Raw genomic sequence first — 22,093 nt, forward strand, 5'->3', positions numbered from 1 at the left:
TTAACATAAATTCCTGCCTTTTTTTGCTTTTGTGGTGTTTGCAGTGCAGCAAACCTTGCACCTATGGCATTGTGGCACCCGTAGGTAACCGTGCTGCTTACCCTTAAGCTCCCGTGCCGTGTGGGACCAAACCGAGTGGCAAAAAAAAAAGCAATTATTCACCAAAAGAAACCACCCAAACACTTCACCGTGCGGTGTTTGAAGCAATTCCCAAGAGCACGGTGGGGAGGGTTAACTGAAACCACCGGGCTCCTTGGTGTGAGCGTGTGGGAAGTGACTTTTAGGGAGAAAACCTTTGCTTTACCTCCCCCAATGATCAGGTCCCAGGTGCCTTCAGCCAGTTTTCTGAGGATAAAGCTCAGAAAATCCCCCTCCGAGCCACGTACACTGCTTACTCTTCTCATTTACCCCAATTAACACTTTCTGGGTTAATTCCACTTCCCTTACTCATTGCAGCTGGCGTGTTTAGGGCTGGTTTTACCAAACCTTTGAGTGCTCAGCCCCTCGTTTGCCATCACCTCCCTCCTCCTGCTGGCGCTGCCCTTTTTTTTTTCTATTCCCATCTCGATTTGGCCGGCCGGATTCCCCCACATGCCTGCGCCCCCCGTGTGGCTGTCCCTGGTGATCCGCCCTCGTTCCCACTTTCTGCCGACCTTTTTCCCGAGCCCGAGGTCAGCGAGGAGCCGGCGACGGATCCAAGCTTGTTCCTGGGGCATTTCCTTTTGGGTTTTCTGCTTGCACCGCTCCTCTGAAGCCCTGCCAGCGCCCCTAAAGCCTCACCCAGGCTCTCAGCCCACTCGTTTTCATCTCCTTTTCCTTCCACATCCCTTCACGAGGGCCAGGAGCGAGCTCAGGCCGTGCTCAGCCTCCTCCTCGCCTCCTTCCTCTCCCCTCATCCCATTCCCTGCAGGATCCCCCGGCCCCGCAGCTGGAAAGCGGCGATGGAGCGGGGTGAGAGCCGTGCTGGGAGGTTCGCTGGCATCAGCAAACAGCCGCAGCTGCTCTCCCCGAGCTCAGCACTGTGCAGTTTTTGCCCAGCTAAGAGGATTTTGCTTCCCTCCTCTCGGTTAAACCCGGCACAGGCTCTGGGGTTTGCTCCCTGTTAGGCTGGGATCGAGGAATAATCGGTGGCATCGTCCTCTCCGCGGCCACCAAGGTCCCCACACATCACCTGGGGGCTCCCCTTAGCAGCCGAGATGCCCCAGGAGCCCCCCCCGTGTGTGCATTTAGGGCTGGATGGGGTTTTGGCAGCCCCCGCAGACGGTCCAGGAGGCTGAGAAAGGTTTGGGATCGGTCCCACCAGCCCGACCCCAGTGCCCCTAACACCATTGGGATTATGGCCAGCCCGAGGGAAGAAAGGCTCCTTGTCCCCACGCTGCTCCCGGGACGTGTCCCAGGGAGAAAAGGGGACGAGGGAAGGGATGAGGACAAACGTGGCTCCCATGCCAGCCCCCTCCCCTCATCCCGTGTCCCGTGCCAGCCGTCGCTCGGCCACAAAAGGGCCACCCCGACCCCAAAATGAAACCAGCGAGGCGTTTAAATTTAATGGCCATCCCCGAGCTCCCCATTTAATGGGGTTGGGTCTATGGGGGTGCTGGGAGGAGGCTCGTTCCCATACGGGGATGGAAAAAGTCACGGGGCTCCTCTGTCCTCTTTGGGGCAGGCAGCGGGATGGGGACGTGGCAGCGGCCGGAGGGGAAACTGAGGCACGGCGAGGGATGAAAACCCTGGAGCGAGAGGGGCATAATCACGCTGATAATCACCTCTTGACTAATTGCTTAATTAATTGATTAATTTCCTCTCTCTCTCCCCGAGGAACCACCGAGCTCCTCTCCGGCAGGAGCCGCGTCCCCCCCGCGATCCCGGGTAGAAATAGTTTTTTTTTTCCTGATTTACACCACCGAAGCCACCAGATTTTCCTTCCTGCTCCGTTCAGCTCGCTGGGGACGGGAGAATCGCCGCGATCGGAGGCTGAAAGGATGCATAGAAAATGGGTTTTGCTGTGGTTTGGCCCCAAAAAGGGGTCGGAGGTGCCCGGGGAGTGAGTCTGTCTGGTGGAGGGGACCAGGAGCACGTTGTGGGGTGACGGACACAACGCCGCACACAGATCCTGGGGGAACCTGTGCTGGGATGGGGACAGAGAAGATGGGGGGCATGGAAAAGGGAAGGGAAAGGGTTGGGGTTGGGGTTGGGGTTGGGGTTAGGGTTGGGATTGGGGTTGGGGTTGGGGTTGGGGTTGGGTTTAGGGTTGGGGTTAGGGTTAGGGTTGGGATTGGGGTTGGGGTTGGGGTTGGGGTTGGGTTTAGGGTTGGGGTTAGGGTTAAGGTTAGGGTTGGGGTTGGGATTGGGGTTGGGGTTGGGGTTGGGTTTGGGGTTGGGGTTGGGATTGGGGTTGGGATTGGGGTTGGAGTTAAGGTTAGGGTTGGGATTGGGGTTGGGATTGGGGTTGGGGTTGATGCTAGGGTTGGGGTTAGGGTTGGGGTTGGGGTTGAGGTTGGGGTTGGGGTTGGGGTTGGGGTTCCTGTTAGGCTTAGGTTTAGGGTTAGTTTTAGCGTTTGGGGTTGAGGTTAGGGTTAGGGTTAGAGTTGGGTTTGGGGTTGAGGTTAGGGTCAGGGTTAGGGTTAGGGTTGAGGCTGGGGTTGGGGTTAGGGTTAGGGTTGAGGTTGGGGTTGGGGTTGGGGTTGGGGTCGGGATTGGGGTTGGGATTGAGGTTAGCGTTGGGGTTAGGGTTGGGGTTCCTGTTAGGCTTAGGTTTAGGGTTAGTTTTAGCGCTAGGGTTGGGTTTGGGGTTGAGGTTAGGGTCAGGGTCAGGGTTAGGGTTGGGGTTGGGGTTGAGATTAGGTTTAGGGTTAGGGTTGGGGTTGGGGTTGGGGTTGAGGTTAGGGTCAGGGTTAGGGTTAGGGTTGGGTTTGGGGTTGAGGTTAGGGTCAGGGTTAGGGTTAGGGTTGAGGCTGGGGTTGGGGTTAGGGTTAGGGTTGAGGTTGGGGTTGGGGTTGGGGTTGGGGTCGGGATTGGGGTTGGGATTGAGGTTAGCGTTGGGGTTAGGGTTGGGGTTCCTGTTAGGCTTAGGTTTAGGGTTAGTTTTAGCGCTAGGGTTGGGTTTGGGGTTGACGTTAGGGTCAGGGTCAGGGTTAGGATTGGGTTTGGGGTTGAGGTCAGGTTTAGGATTAGGGTTGGGGTTGGGGTTGAGCTTAGGGTCAGGGTTAGCAGCCGCAACCTGTGTTGGGAGAGCGCAGACACCGGCAAGAGAGGCTTAAGTTTAAAAAAAAAAAAAAAGTTTTATTTCAACATCTCCCCTTTTTTCTTTTTTTTTTTGGGATGTTTTGACTCATATTCCAAAAAAAAGTGGGGTTTTGGGGCTGGGGGGGGGCAGACAAAAAAAAAAGTACAAAAAAAAAAGTGGCGTCAACAGCAGAGGCTTTGAGAACCCACGGCGCGGAACGGAGCCAAGCGGCAGACACGGAGCACGAAGCACAAACCCCACAAGGACCCCACAAGGACCCCACAAGGACACGGCGCTGTTCCCCTAGACAAAACACACCAAAAACATGCCACGGGCGGGGATGGGGGGACGGGGACACGGGGATTCGGGAGGCGGGTGCCCCCCAAACGTGCCCTAAGCCAGGTTGTTGTGCAGGCAGGGCACCCCGCAGCCCCCCGCCTCGCCCCCTTTGCCGCTTTCTAATGGGGCCGGGGCGGCGCTGGGGATGCTGGGGGGCTCCTCGTCCTTCAGGCAGGATTTGAGGGAATCCTGCAGCTTGTGGGGGGCGTTGGGGTCATCCTACAGAGAAAAAGAAAGAAAGGAGGGCTGGGTTTGGGGGATTTTGGGTGGCCAAACCCCCACGGAGCACCCCAAACTGCGCTCCCCTCGGCTCCCGGTGCCCAAAACCCCAAACACCCCAATTTTGGGCACCTCCAGCGCTGGGCACCCCCATCCTAAATCCCTCTACCTCCCTTCTCTCCCCCCACTCTCACCCTTTTGGGGTTTCAAACCTTTTTCCTCGTGCTGTCCCCGTTCCCTGGCAGAGCCCCTCTCCATCCCGTACCCTTTTTACGCACAAAAAGGTCACCACGCGCCCAAAACCTCATCCCCCCCCCCCCTTTCCCGCACCCCCAGCCTCCTTTAGGGCACCGAGGGGAACAAAAAAATCCCCCACACCCATCCTGTAGGGTTTAAGCCCACGGGAAGGGCAGACAAAAGGGTTTGACCCATCCCCGCTCATTCCCGGCACCTCCAGCACCCAAAACCGTGCCCACCTCGCACCCACCGTGTGTGTCCCCCCCCCCCCAGGACAAGCAGTGACCCCAAACAGCGCCGGCAGCAGCCCCGTGGGGTGGGATTTCTTGCATTTTATCGATTTATTGCATTTTATTACTGATTTATTGCGTTTTGTTCTATCCCCCGCTCCTGGTGGCCGCAGGAGCACCCCAAAAAAAAACCAAAAAAACCTTCTTGGGGTGTCCCCCCCCTTCCTTGCTGTCCCCTCCGGTTTGGGGATCACGCGGCCCCAAACGGGCACGGCGGGGAGGGGGGGGGCACAAGAAGCGGGAGCCTCCTGCCGGGGGGGGTCTCTCGCAGGCACTACGGGTGCTAAAATTGGGTCGAAAGACGGGGAAATCGGCTCAGGCCCGGGCTAGAGGCGGCTCGCAGGCGGCGAGGCACTTGGCGTCTCTCTGTGGCAACCCGAAAAAAAAGCGGCGGTGGTAGGACCCCGGCGCCCACCTCCCCCACCCCAAACCCACGGCCACAAGACCCCAAAACGCCCAGCAGCACGGGGACCCCCCCGGTGCCCCCCCAGCATCCTTACGTTTGGGTGCGAGCCCTCGGCGATGGTGGAGAGGGAGAAGTTGTCGTTGTGCAGCTCGGACGGGGTGCGGTATCTGGGGGGGGGGAGATACCCCCATGGGGTTTTTTTTTTGGGGTGGGGGTCCCCATGGAGTGATTAGGGGGGGGAATAGGGTCTTGGGGGGTGCCCCCAGGTGGAGGGAGCAGCAGGGGCAGGCAGGAGTCACGGCCACGGAGCAAGGGCTGGCATGAGGTTTGCTGCTAATTACACTTGGCCCAGGCAAACGCTAATTAAGAGCTCATTAGGGACCCGCGCTGGGAGCGCGTTCTCCTCGCCTGGCTCCGGAGAAAAGTGGCTGGGGAGGGGGTGGGGGGACACGACCCCAACCTTCACCCACCCCACGGTGTCCCCAGAGGGGCTGTGGCACCCTCCCCACCCCCCTATGGCCCCAAAACCCCATCATACCCTCTCCCCATCCCAGTGCTCCCAGTAGGGCAGACGAACTGGAACCAGTAGACTCCAAAATGATGATCCACAAAGCAGCAGCGACATTTTTACCACCCCCACCCCGTGGCACCCCAAAATCACGCGGAGACGGGCGCTTTGGTGACACGAGGGGTTTTGGGGTGGGGTCGTCCTCCCTCCCGGGCGCTTTGGTGACACGAGGGGTTTTGGGGTGGGGTCGTGCTCCCTCCCGGGGGCTTTGGGGACGCGAGGGGTTTTGGGGTCGGGTCCCCCCCCTCCCGGCTCACTTGGTTTTGCGCAGTTTGCTGTTCTCGGCCCGCAGCAGGTAGAGCTTCTTGGCGAAGCAGACGGTCAGCATGAAGAGCAGCAGCAGCACCAGGGCGGCCGAGCCCACGGCCACGCACAGCACCTGGAAGTCGGTGACGATGGCCTCGCAGCGCGTCCCCTTGTGCCACGTGTAGTCCTGCGTGTTGCACCTACGAGGGGGACGCGATCAAGGTCCTCCCTCCCCCCAAAAAAAAAAAAAAACCCCGTCCCCGGCACCAAAACCCCCCGTGCGCAGCCGATATCCGCGGATTAGGGCAGCCGGCGGGGATGGGATTAGTGCGTGACCCCATAAGGGGATGGCACTGGGGGGGTTCCTGCCCCAAAAGCAGGGACAGCCCCGCTGGAGCCCTCCCCATGTGTGTGTGTCCCCCCCCCGGTGCCAATCCCGACAGGCGCCGCGGCCGGAGCCTCGTCCGCGCAGCCCTGACCCAATTCCTGCCTGGATGCAGCGGGCGGCGGAGAGCCCCCGGCCCCCGGTGTGGCCTTGGGGATGGGGACGCGGCCCCATGGAAGGGGACACGGCCCCATGGATTGGGACACGGACCAGCTACGGGGAACCCAAGCACCACCCCAAACCCTGCGCCCTCCTCTGGGAGGCTGCCGGGGGTCTCCCCGACGTCCTCCACGGGGACGTGCGCCCTCCCCAAAATGTTCCACGTCCCGGGGCGCAGCAGCCCCCCCAACCACCCCAAATCCCTACCTGCAGAAAGCCCCGATGCCCTCCAGCAGGTAGCACTGGCCTCCGTTGTGGCAGTAGCTGGGGACGAGGTCGCAGACGGAGCGGCAGGAGCCGTTGTGGCGCACGAAGCCGCTCCGGCACTCGGTGCCATTCCCCGGTACCGGGCGCTCCCCGGGTCGTGGCGCTCCTGGGGGGCTTCCCCCGTTGGCACCGGGGGGGTTCGGTGGTGGCCGGGGGCTCGCTCGGGGTCCCCGAGGTGCCTGGGGGACGCGGGGCACGGCCGAGGGGGGCGGCCGGTAGCCGTTCTCGTCCTCCAAGCCCCCATCTTCCTCCTCCTCGTCTTCCTCATCCTCCTCCTCCAGCTCGTCCTCCTCTTCCTCCTCCTCGTCGCCCTCGGCGTAGAAGGAGGTGGTGGGGTAGAAATCCGACTCGTCGAAGGGCGTGAAGTCGTCGTAGAGCTCGTGGAGACCCCATGGCGTCACCCCGCCGCTTGGCTCCCTCCGAGCCGTGCCCGAGGCAGCCCCCCGGCCACCCCCCAGCCCCTCGCCGCCCTCGAAGAGATCGTAATAATCCACGTCGATGATTTCGGGGGCCGGGGGCTCCGCCGTGCCCGGTGGTGGCACCGTGGCCGTGCCGGGTTCCAGCACCTCCAACCAGGTCCTCTCCGTACGGCCACGAGCCCCCTGCGCCGGGGCCGGGCTGGATGAGGCCACCCAAAATTCTTGCCCCGAGTCCCCCGGTACCGGGGCCGAGCCCCCGGCCGCCAGCAGCGGGTCGGATTCGGCCGAATCGGTGCCGAAATTCGGGTTGGGGATATCGGGGATGCTCGGCGGGGAGGCCGTGCGCCCCCCCGGCACCGAGGCCCTGGTGGGGTGCTCGCCGCTGCCGGCCTCTTCGGGGCTCCCGATGGTCACCCTGCTGCTGTCCCCAGGCCAGGTGACCCCGGTGGCCACCTCGTTGTCCTCGGCTGAGCCCGGGGTGGGGGGCAAGGCGCTGGCATCGCCCTCCCCAGCGGCGGCACCGGCGGCGCACCCCGGGCACCCAAGATCCGGGTGGGTGGTGGAGGCCGTGCCCCCCCCGGGGGGCTCTAGCTGGGGTCCCCGCGGGGGCTCGCCGGCCGATGGGACCCCCCCGGGGTTGGTGGTGTTGTTGCTGGGGGTCCCTGGGGGGGCTCTGTTTGCCGGGTCCCTCTCCGGGGAGCCCCCCCCTCCCCAGGCTCTGCCTTCAGCCTCGCTGCCGTTATGGGGGGGCCACTGGGGCGCTGCGGGGAGCACAAGGACACGGAGGTGTCAGGGGGGGTCCTGAGCATCCCCTGGGCTCCAGTTCACACCGGGAGCCCCCCCCCCGGCTGTGACACCCCCGGGGGTCCCCAGTCCCCCCCCCCCTTACGAGGGGATCCAGCCCTGCAGAGGGGATCCCGCCCTGCAAGGGGATCCGGCCCCCACCCCCAGGCACATAACGGGATCCTGCCCCCCCCCGGCAAGGGGATCCAGTCCCTGCCAGGGGATCGACTCCCTCCGGGGGGGGGGGGGCTCCGGGCCCCCTAAAACGGACCCCAAATCCCCCCCCCATAGCGGATCCCAATCCCCCCAGTGCAGATCCCAATCGCCCTATAACGGCCCCCAGCCCCCCCATAGCGGACCCCAGCCCCCCCCCAACAGACCCCAGCCCCCCCAAATCATCCCCCAGCCCCCCCATAGCGGACTCCTGCCCCCCCATACCAGCCCCCAGCCCCCTATAAAGGACCCCAGCCCCCCCATAACAGACCCTAACCCCCCCATTGCGGACCCCAGCCCCCCTATAACACCCCCAAGCCCCCTATAACACCCCCCATCCCCCCCCCACCCCCCCCAACCCTCCCCCCAACACCCGACCCCCCCTCCCCACCCATCCGCAGCCCCCCCCCGGCCCCTGCCCATCCCCGCCAGCCTCGGGGGCCGCCCCCCGCCCTCCCACAGGTGGGCTCAGCCCCACCGGCCCCCAACCTTGGGCAGGGGGGGGTACAGTGGGACCCCCCCCGGGACCCCCCCCGGTGTGTGTCCCCCCCCCCGTCCCGGTGTCCCCGCACGTACCGGGCGCGGCGGGGCCGATCGCGGCGAGCAGCAGCAGGGCGAGGGCGGCGCGGGGCGGGGGGGCCATGGCGGCATGGATGGGGCCACGGGACCCCCCCCGGCACCGGGAACCGGCACCGGGAACCGGCACCGGCACCGCCCGAGCCCCCGCTCCCGAAGCCCCGCAGCCGCCGCCGAGCTCCGAGCCTGGGGGGGGACCGGGGGGGGCCGGGCCGGGCTGGGGGCGGGCGGGAGGCACCGGCTCCGCCCGTGGTGGAGGGGGTGTGGGGGGGGTGGGAGGACGGATGGGGGGGCACCGGGATGGGACCCTCACCCCCCCGTCCCCGAAATGCCGGTGATGGGAGCGGGAGACAGCCCGGACCCAGGGGATGCCCCCCCCCAGCCTTAATGACTCCCCCCCGTAGCCCTCCCAGCACCGGGACCCCCCTCCCATAGCGATCCCAGCACCGAGATCCCCCCCCCCCAAAGCCCTCCCAGCACCGGGACCCCCCCCCATTGCAATCCCAGCACCAGGACCCCCCCATCTCCCTCATCTCCTCCCTAAATCCCTCCCCAACACCACGAATCCCCCCCATCTCTCTCCCCCCCGTCCCCAATGTCTCCCCCCTGCATCCCTTCCATCACCCGGACCCCCCCCCCATAGCTCTCCCAGCACCGGGACCCCCCCCCCCATTGCGATCCCAGCACCAGGACCCCCACATTTCCCCCCTAAATCCCTCCCCAGCACCACGAATCCCCCACATCTCTCTCCCCCACACCCCCAATATCTCCCCCCTGCACCCCTCCAAGCACCCGGACCACCCCCCATTGCAATCCCAGCACCGGGACCCCCCCATCTCCCCCCTCTCCCCCCTAAATCCCTCCCCAGCACCACAAATCTCAGCCAGTCTCTGTCCCCCCCCCCCCCCAAAGCACTTGCCCCCCTCCCAGCATCCCCAAACAGCCCCCAGACGTGGGCAGAACAGGGGGGCTCCATGGTGGGACCCCCCCCCCCAGCATCCCTCACTGAGCCCCCCCCACACTGTGTAGGATGAAGGGGGGGTTTCCTGCACCAGGACCCCCCCCAGCATCTCCAGCAGCACAGGGACCCCCCCAAACAGCCCCCCCAGCTGGGGGGCCCCCACCCCAGAAAATGCTCCCCAAAGTGGGGGGCACGGGGCAATTTTTGGGTGTGTGGGGGGGCTGATTCTGCCCTTTGGGGGGGGGTGAGGGTGGGGGCACGGTCAGGATTTGTGCCGGGGGCTGCTCCAGGCCCCCCCCTGCCCATCAGGAGCTGGAGAGGCCGCACAGAGGCCGGATTGAGCAGGGAAGGAAAAAATCATCTCCGGGACGTGACCGGTGTAATAATAGGGCTGGGGGGAGCCCAGAGGGGCCACGGGGGAACTATGGGGGGGGCAGGGGGGGTGCAATCCCCTGCCCACCCCGGGGCAGCTCCCAAATCCCCCCTGTGCCACCGCCAAGGTGCGGGGACACGGCCCCGTGCGCCCCCGAGCGCACGTGGGGACACGAGGACACCGCGGTGATGGGGACACCACGGCACGCACGGGGACAGCGCGCTCATGGGGGGCTTTTTGGGGTGCTGAGGGGGCTCAGTTCGTGCCCACGGTGCTGCTTTTTTTTTTTTTTCAGGTGTCCCTGCAGTGCTTCGAGGCCGGGCAGGGGGTCGGGGCGGTGACGTCCCCGCGGTCCCGCACCTCTCCAAGATGCTTGGGGAGCGCCCGAGGGTCCCCAAGGTCACCTCGTGTCCTCCAACCCAATAAAAAAAAAAAGACCCCAAGAAAAAAGACCCAGCAAAAAGACACCCCCTGGTAAAGGATGCTCAGAGCAGGGGCTCAATTTGGGTACCCCCCGTACCCCCCCCCAGCGCTGCGCCTGGCCGGGCTCCCCGCGGCACGAACAAACCCCGCTCTGTCCCCGCTCAAAGGGGGATTGAAGGGGCTGCACCTGCTTAATATTCCCCGCGCTTCCGCCCCTGAATGCACCGGGGCTCCGGGCACGGAGCTGTTTCCAAGGGGACCGGGCTTGGGGCCGCCGAGGGCAGCAGCAGCAGCAGCCGAGGATGAGGATGGGGAAGAGGCAGCGGGGACCTGGGTGCTCCCCATGGGGCAGGGGATGAGGTCCCAGAGGGTCCCTGCTGTCGCAGCAATGGGTTCAGTCGTGGCAGAATTGGGGCTGGGGGCGAGGACGGGGCTGGGAGGGAGGCGTGGGGCAAATTTTTTAATTGCCGGGTGCCAATTTTTTAGCTACCAGCCCCAGCAGTGCTAAAAACAACCCAGGGGCTGTGGCCGAGCTGCCAGCCCTAAACCCCTGACTGATCCCAGCCCTTCCTGGGGGATAAAAGGGGATGAATTCGGACACCTCGCACCTACCAGGCACCAGCCAAACCCCGTAGAGCTGAGCTGAGCTGAGCTTTGCCATAAACCTAGGACAGGAGCCGTGCTTGGGGTGTAAGCACAGGAAAAGAGCCTCGGTGCTCACTCTGAACACATTTCGATGCCAGGAGCTGCTTCCCCGGGGTGCTGGAGCTGCTCAGACCCTCTCAGGGGCTGATGAAGCCATCGGGTCCCCAAAAGAAGCCATCAGGTCCCCAAAAAACCCACCTGGCCCATGGGGGGGAAGCTCTTGGCAGCAGGCTCAGAGCTGCTCGCGCTGCGGGCAGGGCAGAGCTCAGGGCTCACCCAGCAGTTCTGATCTGCAAAGATTTAAGAAAAATCAAAGAAATAAAGGAAAATAAATCAGCCTGAGTGGCCCTATGAGCAGAACGGCACCGTTAAATCCTGCGGGCTGTGCTCAGCACCCTTGGCACGCTCACAGCACCAAGAAGTGAGAGCAAACCCAGCCCGGGCCGGTGCCAGCAGCACCTCCCGGCCCCTCCGAGCTCTGCGCGGGGCCCAGAGGCTTGCGAAGGTGGCACCGAATGTGCTGCACTTCAGAAAGGCTTCTCGAGCTTCAAGGCTTTCCTTTCCTTGCTGCTGGGAAGGAGGAGGAGAGGATGAATCAAAGGCGCCATTGAGCGCACGCAGCCGAGCTCCCACCACCCCAAGCAGCCTCCAAATGCTGCAGGACCAAGGCTGCCCCCGCTTCCCCGTGTCCTCTACTGCATCCTGGGCTCCTTTTGGGTGAAATGGATCCAAACGGATCCCTGCTGTCTGAGCCGTGGGTCCAGGTCTTCCCAAATTTCATCATCTGCTGCTCCCGACCGCCCTCCCCACAGCTCTGCTCAGCAGCAGACTGCTGGTTTTGGCACTAACCAGGTGGTTCCCAGCACGCTTCAACTTGGAAGGAAAGAAAACAAGGGGAAATAAATCCAAATTCACCCCAAAGAGGCATTTCGGACCCTACACAGTGACCCCCGGGCACGAGGAGCCCCCCAGCAGCCTCCCAGCAGCCGGGAGCATCCCTGGGGCTGCCAAAAAGGGTCCCCGAGCTGTGATCCCTGGCCAGAGGCTTCAATTTCCACGAGCCTCTTCCCCCTGTCCCCGAGGGCTGGCAGCACCCTCGGGGTTATCCCGAGCAGCTCCGTGCTTGTTGCTGCCAACCTGGGGCTGCACAGCTTGAAAAGGAGCATCCAGAGTCGCCAAATCCTTTTAGTTTCTCATGGGAAAGGAGGAGGAATTGGAACAAGGACAGCGGAGGGCAATGCACACCCTCAGGCTCCCCAAACTCGTTAGGTGTCCTAGCACGCAGTTTTTGCTTTAATTCAGTGTTTTTTTTTAAAAAAAAGATCTTTTCAGGAACCACACGGTGGAGCTGGTATTGCCAGGCACGACGAGCAGCCAGGAGTTTGGGGATGTTGTTAAGATGCAGAGATGGTTCAAGCCGTGGCGCGTGCGCGTGTGGCTGTCTGGGCTGCTGCCCCGCCGCTCCTCTGCAAACCCTGCGCGTGATGGAGGTGTGAGCAGGAGCAAAAATTCACCCCAAACGTGCCTCCCTGTGCTGTCCTGCAACAAAGGAGGAAACCCCAAGCAGGTGGGACCCTGCTAGGTCAGTGTGCCCAGTCCTCTATTGGAAACACCACCTCTGAGCGGTTCTTTCAGGTGTTTAATTCAGCCAGGGATGCGAGCGGGAGCAGTTGTCCGAGGCAGGGTGTGAGACAGCAGGAATCAAAAAGAAAATCATCCCGGGCCTTGAATGCTGTTTTACCTCATCCACATTCATGAAAGGTTTTAAAAGCTGAGATATTCCCCGGAGCAGCTCACCGAGTGCATTGTGAAGGGCTTTCACTCACCTGCTTCGCTCAGATGTCTCCCAGCTCGCTGGTACCAAGCTCTGGCTTTGTGCTCGCCCCAAACAGCCCCGAGTTGTAGCAGCAGCGCTCAGCAAATCCCCGACGCGCACCCCGAGAAACCAGACTGCAGACAAAGGGGCCCCGAGCTTTGTACAAAAAAGACTTTTTTATTTCACAAAATTGGGTGGCTGCGTTGCAGGAATAAAACCGGCCCTATCCAGAGGATCAGGATGAAAAAAAGTCAGCACACGTATTATTTATACAGAAACACGACAGTGTCAAGAATTCAGGTACTCTGTAGGATCAGCACTAGTACAGTAAAAAATAAGTCTCCGTCTGGATCCTTTATATTTGAAGTTGATCGCGCTAAAAACAACCTGAGGTTATTCTAAAACCGGACTACGGTCTGAACCAGAATCCCACGCTCACCCCAAAGCCCCTGCAGGGAAAGGTAAGATTTGGGAAGGAATTTCCTTGGTGGAAGGTGGAAGGCGGGCGGGCCCTGACCGTTCTTTGCTAGGCACTGTGGATTCTTAGAGCTTGACAGTGGAAAAGCGTTATTCCTACGTGCTGCGGGTATCGAGGCCGCAGCCACTTGCCCGGGGGTGCAGCCAGCCCAGAAATGCTCACCCCAAACTCAGGCACCCTCAGGACCCAAAGTCCAAAAGTTCGTGTTGATGAGTCGATGACCTGAGTGCTCCTCAAAGCAAAGCCTTGTTTTTAAGCCTGGTGACAAAGGGGGTTCTGCGGGTTTCAGGTTATTTGGGAGACCTCTCGCTGGTCTCGTTCAGATCCCTCCCAAACTTTTCCCTTGGCCACAACCCCACCGACAGCAGCCTCGAGGTGGCGGGGGAGCAGATGCTGTGTGCACGAGGGGCTCTCCTGATCCTGATCCCGATCCCGCAGCCTCTGCCCTCTGCCCACGCCGGCTGTCGCAGGAGGTAGTTCTGTGGCATTCGCACCCCAGCCATCCCAACCCAATCCCGTATGCTAGCACTTCTTTGCTACCTACTTTTTTTTTTTATTATTTTTTTTTAAATTTTGTTCATTTTAAAAAGTAAAAAGTATATGCTCCAAAAAGGGGGACTAAAAATCGTGGTTTTTTATTCCTCAGTTGGCTACTGTACCAAAACTACTCAGAGGGAAGCTTCAACTACCACCTTCAAAGGCAAAAGGAAGGTAAAAACTGGAGCAAGAAAAACTCCTACCGGTGAGTGGTTTTATTCCAATTGATTTCCTCCTGGCTTCATTCGCACTGGATCAATATTTTCTTTAATAAGTTAGCGAGGCAGCCCCAGGACTCAGCTACTGTCCTTAATGATCAGATACCTCTAATGAACATGGCTGGCATTCCTGCACCTTCCGTGCTACAGCACGCCCTTATTTATTTTCCTTTTCAGCCCAAAAAACGCTGGTTTAGCATCCGATCTTGATGCTTTGCTCGTTCTGCCTGGAGAACCTGAAGCACGAAGCCACAGGTGGATTGGGCACGTGCTGCATCCTAAAGCTTGGTTAATGCCTCCAACTTAAAAGCTTCATTTTTTTATTCCTTTTTTTTTTTTTTTTATGCTTCCCAGGAGAACCCAAAGCTCAAAACACCAAGATGAAAGAAAACCAGAGTTGAGGACGCTCCGGAAGGCAAGAAGAAGTGTAAAGGGCTTCCCACCAGCAAGACGGGAGCATCGCTGGTGTTTCTGATCTAAAGATTTCCCAAAGGAATGCCAAATCCTGACGGGCTGCGAGCGGAGGGGAGCAGGGGAAGGAGCTGGGGCAGGTGAACAGGAGGCGAAAGCCCCCCGGGGAACAGAAGGTAACTGAGGAGTTATTTTTGGTCACCACTATGCTGCTGTAGAAGTTCCTTCTTCCTCGACTGCTTTAGGGAGCTGCTGAGGCCGGCGGGGCTCCTGCCGGAGGTGGGGTCACCCCTTCCGCTGGTGGAGGCGGCTGCGCAGGGGGGGGATCTGCAAGGACAGCAGAGAAACGGTGAGCTGGGTGCTGAACATCTGGAGGAGCACAGCACGCCCAAGTGGCTGGCTCAGACCAGCCCCAAGAACGCCCACGGCTGCGGCTTCCCCCCCTCGAAGCATCCCAGGAGCCCCCAGCACGTCTCATCGCACCCCTCCTACCCCTGAGCACCCTGTGAAAGAGGGGAAAAGGGGAAAAACCTTCCCCGTTTGCACAGGGGAGGTGAGAGGCGTGCAGCTCACGGGGTGGGGAAGTTCACGTCGTGCAACTTTCAGAGCTGGGTTAGAATTTCTCATCGCCGTGCTCGAGCCTTTAGGTATGGCCCCGTGCTGTTTAAAATAGGTGGAACAATGCACCTCGCACACACACAGCTCCGCACGCCGTATGTAGGTTACAGCAGAGGAATCCACAGCTGCAGCAAGTGGAAGAGGAGAAAACGAGGGCCACAAAAGGGCAGCGTTCGTGCGCACGGAGGAGATGCTAATGGAACATGACTGACTTGTTTAGTAGGGGAGGAAAAAAAAAAAAGAAAGGGAGGTAGAGGAAAAGAGCAGGCAGGAATACAACCTGACATGAGATATTCCCAGAGGTGGAGGCTCAGAAAAATGGAAGAAAAAAAAAAACCTAAGGAAAGCTAGAGCACCAGGAGAATAAAGAGCAAGGATCTGCACAGAAATAGCATCCGAAGGAGAAGTAATTCATGCTTCTGCTGATGAACAGCAGTGAGTCAGTACTCCTCGGCAACTCCCTTCAGCTGGAGCCCAAACGGGCAGACTTCTCCCGGTTATTTTTGGCCAGAGGTACTAAAAGCGATGACAATCCCTGCCTGGGTGGTGACAGCAGCGAGGCCGGCCAGCAGCTTGTCCCAGGCTGCAGGTAACGGGGCTGAATTTATCGGGGAAGCCACCGCAGCATCTTTCTTGCAGCAGCCATTCAGCTTTTCTTCTACTCTCGGGGTTTGGCCACAATCCTCACGCTCATTCAAGTAACACCCACACGGTGGCTACTGACTTGAGCTTTATTTTTTTTTTTTGGCTGGCGTAAATCGACTTCGTTTTCAGGGTATTTATACCATGGAAGGAACGTTCCCAATATATATATATATTTTTTTTAAATTAGTACTTCCTCTTTTTCAATCCACGGTGCTAAGTTGTCAGTTTTTATATTCTGAGCTATTTAAGGATTTAGCTGGGGTTTGTTCGTGAGGCTCTGCTGTGCGTTCTCGCCGACTTAGCCGAGAGAGGCTTCTGACAAAGACTACAAAGCCTCAGCACCGTAATGAATAAAATAACGGATGTTATAAATAAAATAAAGGACAATGGAGTACGTTTGGATGCCTAGAGGGGAGACGAGCACTTAAAGCTTCAAGCACACCTCGGGAACCAGTTTTTGGCTGCCAACACGTACAGATATTATTCCCGCAGCACACGGAGGGGTTTTCGACCACGGTGACTCTTCCAGCAGCGAGGCAAGCCACAGAAAAGCCACACCACGCAAGACACAAATGAAATATTACTGGTGGAGATCACTTACACATGCCGTTGGGAGCTGCTAGAGGAACGCGGGGTCCGATGAGGTTCCCTGACATCGGTGACATGCCGGGTGGGGGGGGACCGCCGCCGGCCGGGTGGATGTTGGCCGCCACGCTGGGCATCATCCGGCCTGGCATGGGCTGCCCAGGCATCATCGAGCCGGGTCCTGGCATCTGACCTGCAAGAGGATGGAAGAGACAAAGCACTGAGACGTGGAGAAACACAAATATGGGCAGAAAACAGCCCGGTTGTATGAGCAGGGAGAAAAGCCGTCCTGCACACGGGAGCAGGGAGAGCTCCTGGGCACTTGTTGTCTCTCGAAAGCATCAGCAGGAGAAGCGGGTGGAAGGTAACGCAGCTCTTTACACGAAGCCGTGCTGAAATGGCATTTAATATCCAGGCACACAAAGGCACAGGAAACAAACTGCTGGAACAAACGAGACATTGAATTAAGAGCACTCGATGAAAAAGAGCAGCCACGGAGCCTAATGGATTAATTTAATGGGAGAAATTAAATCATTTAATTAGAAATTATACTGTATAAGTATTTCCACTGTTAAAAAAAAACCTTACTCTGATGTGACGGAGGTTCCAATAAATCTCCTTTGCTTATCAGCTCTGTGAGAGACCTTTATGTTTCAGCAGTGTAAAAGAATTGTTAGGACTGCGCAGCTTTGGACACCAAAACTTGCTGATTGCTGCTTTAAAACCTCATTTGAAGAGATTATTTTGTGTAATCCAATTATATTTTTACATATATACGTAGTTAGTGAAGCAGCTATTAGGCGGGGGTTGTAAAGGCTTACTCCGGAGGAGCACACTTTACCCCAAAACCTGAAATATTTCACCATTTATGTGAAACAAAGCCCGATGACAACCCTCCGATGCCAAAATCACCCAAAATTCGTAGAGACTTGGAAGCACCGGACCACAAAACACAACACGGGAGCTCACGGTCACAAAACAAGATGTCCAAGCTGATGCTGCTCCATCGCAGGAGCAAGACCAGCACGCTTGCAAGCAGCAGATGTGAAGCTCTCTGGGATGTGAAGCTCTCTGGAAACACCCAATTTCTCAAACACAAAATTCACAAGAGACAAGAATTGTGTGTTTATCCCCAAACACTGTCGCTGGCGAGTGGCCTGCAGCGCACACCGTGGCATTTCCATCACTTCTTATTAAAGAGCAGCAGCCAGCCACGAAACCTGCCCACGTTTGAGCCTCTAATCTCTCTTATTTTATTCCTTTATTTTGTTCCTGCTGGGGACGAAGATTTCCTGCTCTGGTGATGGTGAGTAGGTGACTCGAATCCTTACTCCTCCGGTCACCAGACCGAACAGGAGAAGAAACGTGGGGCATTTCCTAACGTTACGCTGCACACCTTTGTCCTCAGCCTCTCCATGCAGAAAGATGCAGCCCTTGATGGTCTTCGGCTGGCTCCAGTTTACCCGTATCTTTCTTATACTGGTGGGCCCAGTGCCCCAGATGTGTGGTCTAACAACATGCATGGTCCAAATCCTCCCAGGCTCAGGCTTTGTGTTTGTCCTCGCTGCATTTCTCCTGTCCTCCCGTTCCTCCTGCTTGTCTCAGTCCTCCTGAATGGCACCCAGCCCTCAAGCACATCGACACGCAGCGCTCAGATAAGATTTAAGCAGACTTGGCATGAATTTCCTGCCACGGGCATCGACGCATCTGCTTTGGTCCAGCTCACTCGGGGTTGAGGAGTGGGCAGAAAGGGCACGGCAGGACACGGGAGGCATCACGAGATCAGTGTCACTGAAAGCAATAACCCAGCACAGCCTGGGACTTAAAGATGTGGTCATCCAGTCGTGCTACAAGTGGGGCAGGAGCTCCAGGATCGGTGCTGCTGGGTTTACACCCACAGATCCTACACCACCCTCCTGCAGAGCTGCAGGGATCGGCACAAGGCTGTTGTGTCTCGGTTCTGTATCAGGGCAGAGCTCAGAAACCTCAGCCTGTGGTTATCCTCCAGCATCCAGGAATCAGCACAGCTGGGAGACGAGGAGCAGGCAGCTCTGCACCACCCTGCAAGGTTGTCGATGTGCAGAAACCGATTCGGTGGCTTCTACGAGCTGGGTGATAGCAGGTCAGCTCTCAAGTGTTGCATGAGGGCAGCTCCTGATCTGCACGAGACAGACGTGGGCGCTTCTGCCATGCCTGGCGTTACGTGAGGACCTGTGGCACTGCAGTCACAGCATACGAGAGGACAGCTTGAATTTCAGTCGCTGAAAATTCTGTTAAAACGCTTAAAACAAAACCAAGAGCCTGCAGCAACAGCCACCTCCATCTACCCAGAAGAAAACGAGATTTGTTTGGCCACTTTGCTGACTGATACCAAGCAAGCCTCTTCTCTTCACTTATGAAATGTGTCCTGGCTATTGCCAACTCAAAGGAATTACTTTCCAGGAAAGATTTATACCCTACCAGATCCGAGGCAGCAGCACAAGCCTCTGCGCTGACCCAGTACACACACAAACCAAGCCACAAACCACTCGTGAAAAGCCAAATTTGCCAGAGAAGGGGGAAACTGGCCTGCCAAGCTTAAAAACTGGCACAACGCATCCAGATCTGGGTTAGCTCACCCCAGCAGGATCAGCGCTGCTTCTTGCCACGTCCCCATCCTCCCTCACCTTGACTCAAAACGTTGTGCTCTGGAAGGAGACAAGACAAGGACAGCCGTGCTCGGTGCGCCACGACGACGTTGTTATGCTGCGAAGAACTCTAGCTCGAGCACATCTTTATTTTTTAATGAACTCTTGTGTTTTCAGCTGCAAAAGAAATAATGAAGGGGAACAACTGCATCTGCAGACATCCAGAAGCAAAGGGAGGCTACCAAGCAGACTGAAACCACGGTGGCAGGTCTGAACCTGTGCCAAAATGAGAAAAGGGAGACAGAACAGCCCGGGGATGCAGAGGGCTTTGCAGCAAAAGGACAAGACACTCACAGGTATCAGGGAAGTTATTCACTGGCAAAACAAAAGCTGATGGGGGAGAAAATTGGAAAAAAATCAGCACATCCCAGTGGTGTTTCAGACCAGGAAAAACCAGGAACTGAGAAATCCCGTCTGGGAGCTGCCCTTTGACACAAGCCTGAAACTCTCCAAGCACAATTTGGCTTTCCTCCTTCAAGCACTGCATGCCTGCAAGACTCTCCCCCATGCAAATGAAATGATCAGTACGGGAAAGCCTCGTCTGAAACACCCGAAGCTGGATCAGGCTTACTGCATACGCGGGGATGCTTCACACGAGGTCGTAAGCACCAATTAAATCAACTTAAAAATGTGTTTCTTTGTAAATTCGAATCGCGTCCTTACTCCAAATCTTCTAACAACACTCGCTGGCAAGTTCTGGCTATCTGAACCGAGGTATCTGTCAGTATTTTTCTCTCTTGGAGATTTAAAATTAAGTGGCACTGCAGATTTTTTCCCCATAAGCTGGAGAAGAGTGTGTGTGAGTACAGGGCTGGCCGGCCATTCGTCGCCTTTCTGATGGGATAAGCAACGATTTTGTCTTAAAATGAGCTTAAGGTACTTGCAGAGGAACAATCTGATCACATCGAGAACTCCAAAATGCTGAATTTGAGCAGTAATCAAGCGATACCCAACCAAACTGGGATTAACAAAGGGGAAATTCCTACCACCACCATGGCAAAACCGAAGTGCCATCCCTACAGAGATCATACGCTGTTTCATTTCACAAGAGATAGCGCTTCGAGACAGCAGCTCAAGCATAAAACGTGGAAGTGTGACCTACATAAGGGGGAGAGCTTAAAAAACAGCAGACGCAGGGAGAGATAAAGCCAAAAGGTTCAATAAAATGAGATTTAGCGGACTAAAAAAAAAATAAAAAATCCTTTACACGTTCGAGATTGGAGACATTTCCTAATGCCTGCTCCGAAGCGCTTCACTATCACCAGATTCATGTTAGAGCAAAGCTCATGAGGAGCAGGTTTTGCAGCATCTCCAAGGTATTTATCTCAATTAAATAAGCCTCCACCTCTATTAAATCAGCTGCCCGAGGGGCACTACAGTGGCAAACCCCGAGGATTTTTGTAGCAGTCAGGGTGCGATGCACAGAGCCCGAGCCGATGCCGGTCCTCCTGCACACCTCTGCTATTCACCACGCAAAGCAGCGCCCCGTGAGGGCATTTCCCCCTTTCCGTGGCCAGGATTTCAGAGCAAGCATTTTGAAATCCTGGCACAATAACTCATTTCGCATCGAGTCTCGGGGGAGAGGCTGAATTTCCACTTGGCTTGCACGCGGCGTTTCTGACGCTTCCCTCCAGCGCGGTGCGCTCAGATGGATTCGATGCCAGGCAGAGGCATCGTGTGGGCACCTCCGAAAACCTGGGCACACCACAGCGGGCTTTGGGGCCAGCCAAAAACTCACCACGCTGCTCTGCTCGTCTGGCAAACCCAACGTGAGATCCTTTGTCGAGAGGCTGCTTCGCGTGTTACAGCAGCAAGGACAAGCCTCACGCACAGCAGCGCTGGGAACCTTCAAATATTCAGGTTTTTAAAATAAACTCAATAATACCTCCTCGCAAGGAGCTGCTCAAACTCACCAGGGAAGCTCTGCAGATGTTCAGCACGGTGCAAGTCAGCAAAATGTCACCTGGCATCCCCAAGGGGAATCGTGGTCCCCTGGTCAGCTCGTTTCCTACTTGCACACCCAGGTTTTTGCAGGTGATGTGACACAAGCCCTAAAGAAAGGCTTTAAACCAGCTGCCCTCATGACCAGCAGGGCAAAACCATGTACAAAGTGCCCACAAACAGCCCCACAAACAGCCTTCAGCATGAAAGCAGAGCAAAGAAATCGAGGTAAAAGTCCCCTGCCAGCAAGCTCGTGATATGCAAAAAAAGGAAGCACCAACAGTCCTTGGGAAATATTTACCAGAAGGAAGAGAATCCTAAAATCCTGATCTGGACAAAAAAAAATCCTGTGATTGTAGCCAGTTCAGCAGGAAAGAGCAACTAGTAGCTCATTTTTTATTTTTATTTTTAAATATTTCAACAAAAAAAAGACGTGGAAAATATATTGGGGAAAAATGCTATAAGGTTGCTCATCAAGTCATGGTGGAAGGTGCATCCTTACCTCTTTATTCTATTTCTGCTTTGCTCAGAAATAGTAATATAGAAATAGAAATTTAGTAGCTGAAAATCCACTCTGAAGGGAGGAGTTAAGGAATCCCAGCTATCAGTACACACCTCCTCCTTCCTCCACGAACTGCAGGTTTCTCACAGCACACACAGGCATCACTTGGGCAAGGCACTTCTCGGCATTTCATGGATAACCTGAACACTGAGCAACCTAAAACGTGCTTCAGATGATGCAACCAGCTGCAAGGCCAGGAGCACAGGAAAAAAACTGGAGTTTTATTTCATATTCTAATTACGAGGTGCATTTTTTCAGTGAGAAACTGGAATCCAACGTTATTTTTCTATATTTTAAATGCCTTCCAGGGACAGGAGAGAACCAAATAAGCTCACTTAAAATGAAGTTAAGAGTTGTGATAAAGTCAAAAATGTAAGAAATGGGTTAAGAATGTAGGAAATGGGTTAACAACGTAGGAAATGGGTTAACAACTTGTCTGAAAACAGTGACCAGCACCACCGAGCTGACCAGGACCTGGTCACATCCAGGCGCCGAAGCACAAACTCAAGGCAGCCCAGCTCAAAAGCCAGGCTGGAGCAGCAGGCACCAAGCTCAGCTGAACGTCACGGCAGACCCAGCAGAGTCCTACTTCCAATTTTTAACTCCAAGTTGTGTCTTTTCAGCCATCAAGCCGTGCTGACTAGCAAAGAGAGGGCCCAGCCTGCTGCTGAATCCAGAGGAGCTGCAAAGCAGCGATTTCTTTCTTCCATTTCTAAACGCCTTTCAGACCTTTTCATCACTTTGTTTCCTTGCCATCTCTTCAGCTTACGTCAATCACTTTAAAGACACTCGACTCAGCTTTTTCTTCACGGTCTGCTGACCCAACACTTACACTTTTTGCCACTGTTCAGGTCAGAAACCTG

At 57.1% G+C, this 22,093-nt stretch overlaps 2 protein-coding genes across 4 annotated transcripts in view; both read right to left on the reverse strand.

Moving 5' to 3' along the window:
- Positions 1–3,301: 3,301 nt before the first annotated feature.
- CSPG5 (chondroitin sulfate proteoglycan 5) lies at positions 3,302–8,530 on the reverse strand. Of its 2 annotated transcripts, none has more exons than XM_072034075.1 (5): positions 8,331–8,528; positions 6,280–7,519; positions 5,540–5,728; positions 4,809–4,881; positions 3,302–3,781 (listed from the first exon to the last, which is right to left on the reverse strand). In XM_072034075.1, exons 1-5 carry the CDS (start codon positions 8,395–8,397, stop codon positions 3,617–3,619), a joined length of 1,734 nt encoding a protein of 577 aa, XP_071890176.1. In that variant the 5' UTR covers positions 8,398–8,528; the 3' UTR covers positions 3,302–3,616. The 2 variants fall into 2 exon arrangements, with proteins under 2 accessions (XP_071890176.1, XP_071890177.1); XM_072034076.1 differs by lacking the exon at positions 3,302–3,781 and adding an exon at positions 4,210–4,674 and having other exon boundaries at positions 8,331–8,530.
- Positions 8,531–12,698: 4,168 nt separating this feature from the next.
- The window catches only part of SMARCC1 (SWI/SNF related BAF chromatin remodeling complex subunit C1), a 78,798-nt gene continuing 69,403 nt past the window's right edge, over positions 12,699–22,093 (reverse strand). For both annotated transcript variants that reach the window (XM_072034060.1, XM_038173890.2), the window contains 2 exons: positions 16,057–16,233; positions 12,699–14,519 (listed from right to left, as the gene is read on the reverse strand). In XM_072034060.1, coding sequence (XP_071890161.1) covers positions 14,434–14,519; positions 16,057–16,233 — 263 coding nt within the window. In that variant the 3' untranslated portion in view covers positions 12,699–14,433. The remainder of the gene's footprint in view (positions 14,520–16,056; positions 16,234–22,093) is intronic.

Source organism: Anas platyrhynchos, chromosome 2, assembly GCF_047663525.1.
Source record: "Anas platyrhynchos isolate ZD024472 breed Pekin duck chromosome 2, IASCAAS_PekinDuck_T2T, whole genome shotgun sequence".
Lineage (NCBI taxonomy): Eukaryota > Metazoa > Chordata > Aves > Anseriformes > Anatidae > Anas > Anas platyrhynchos.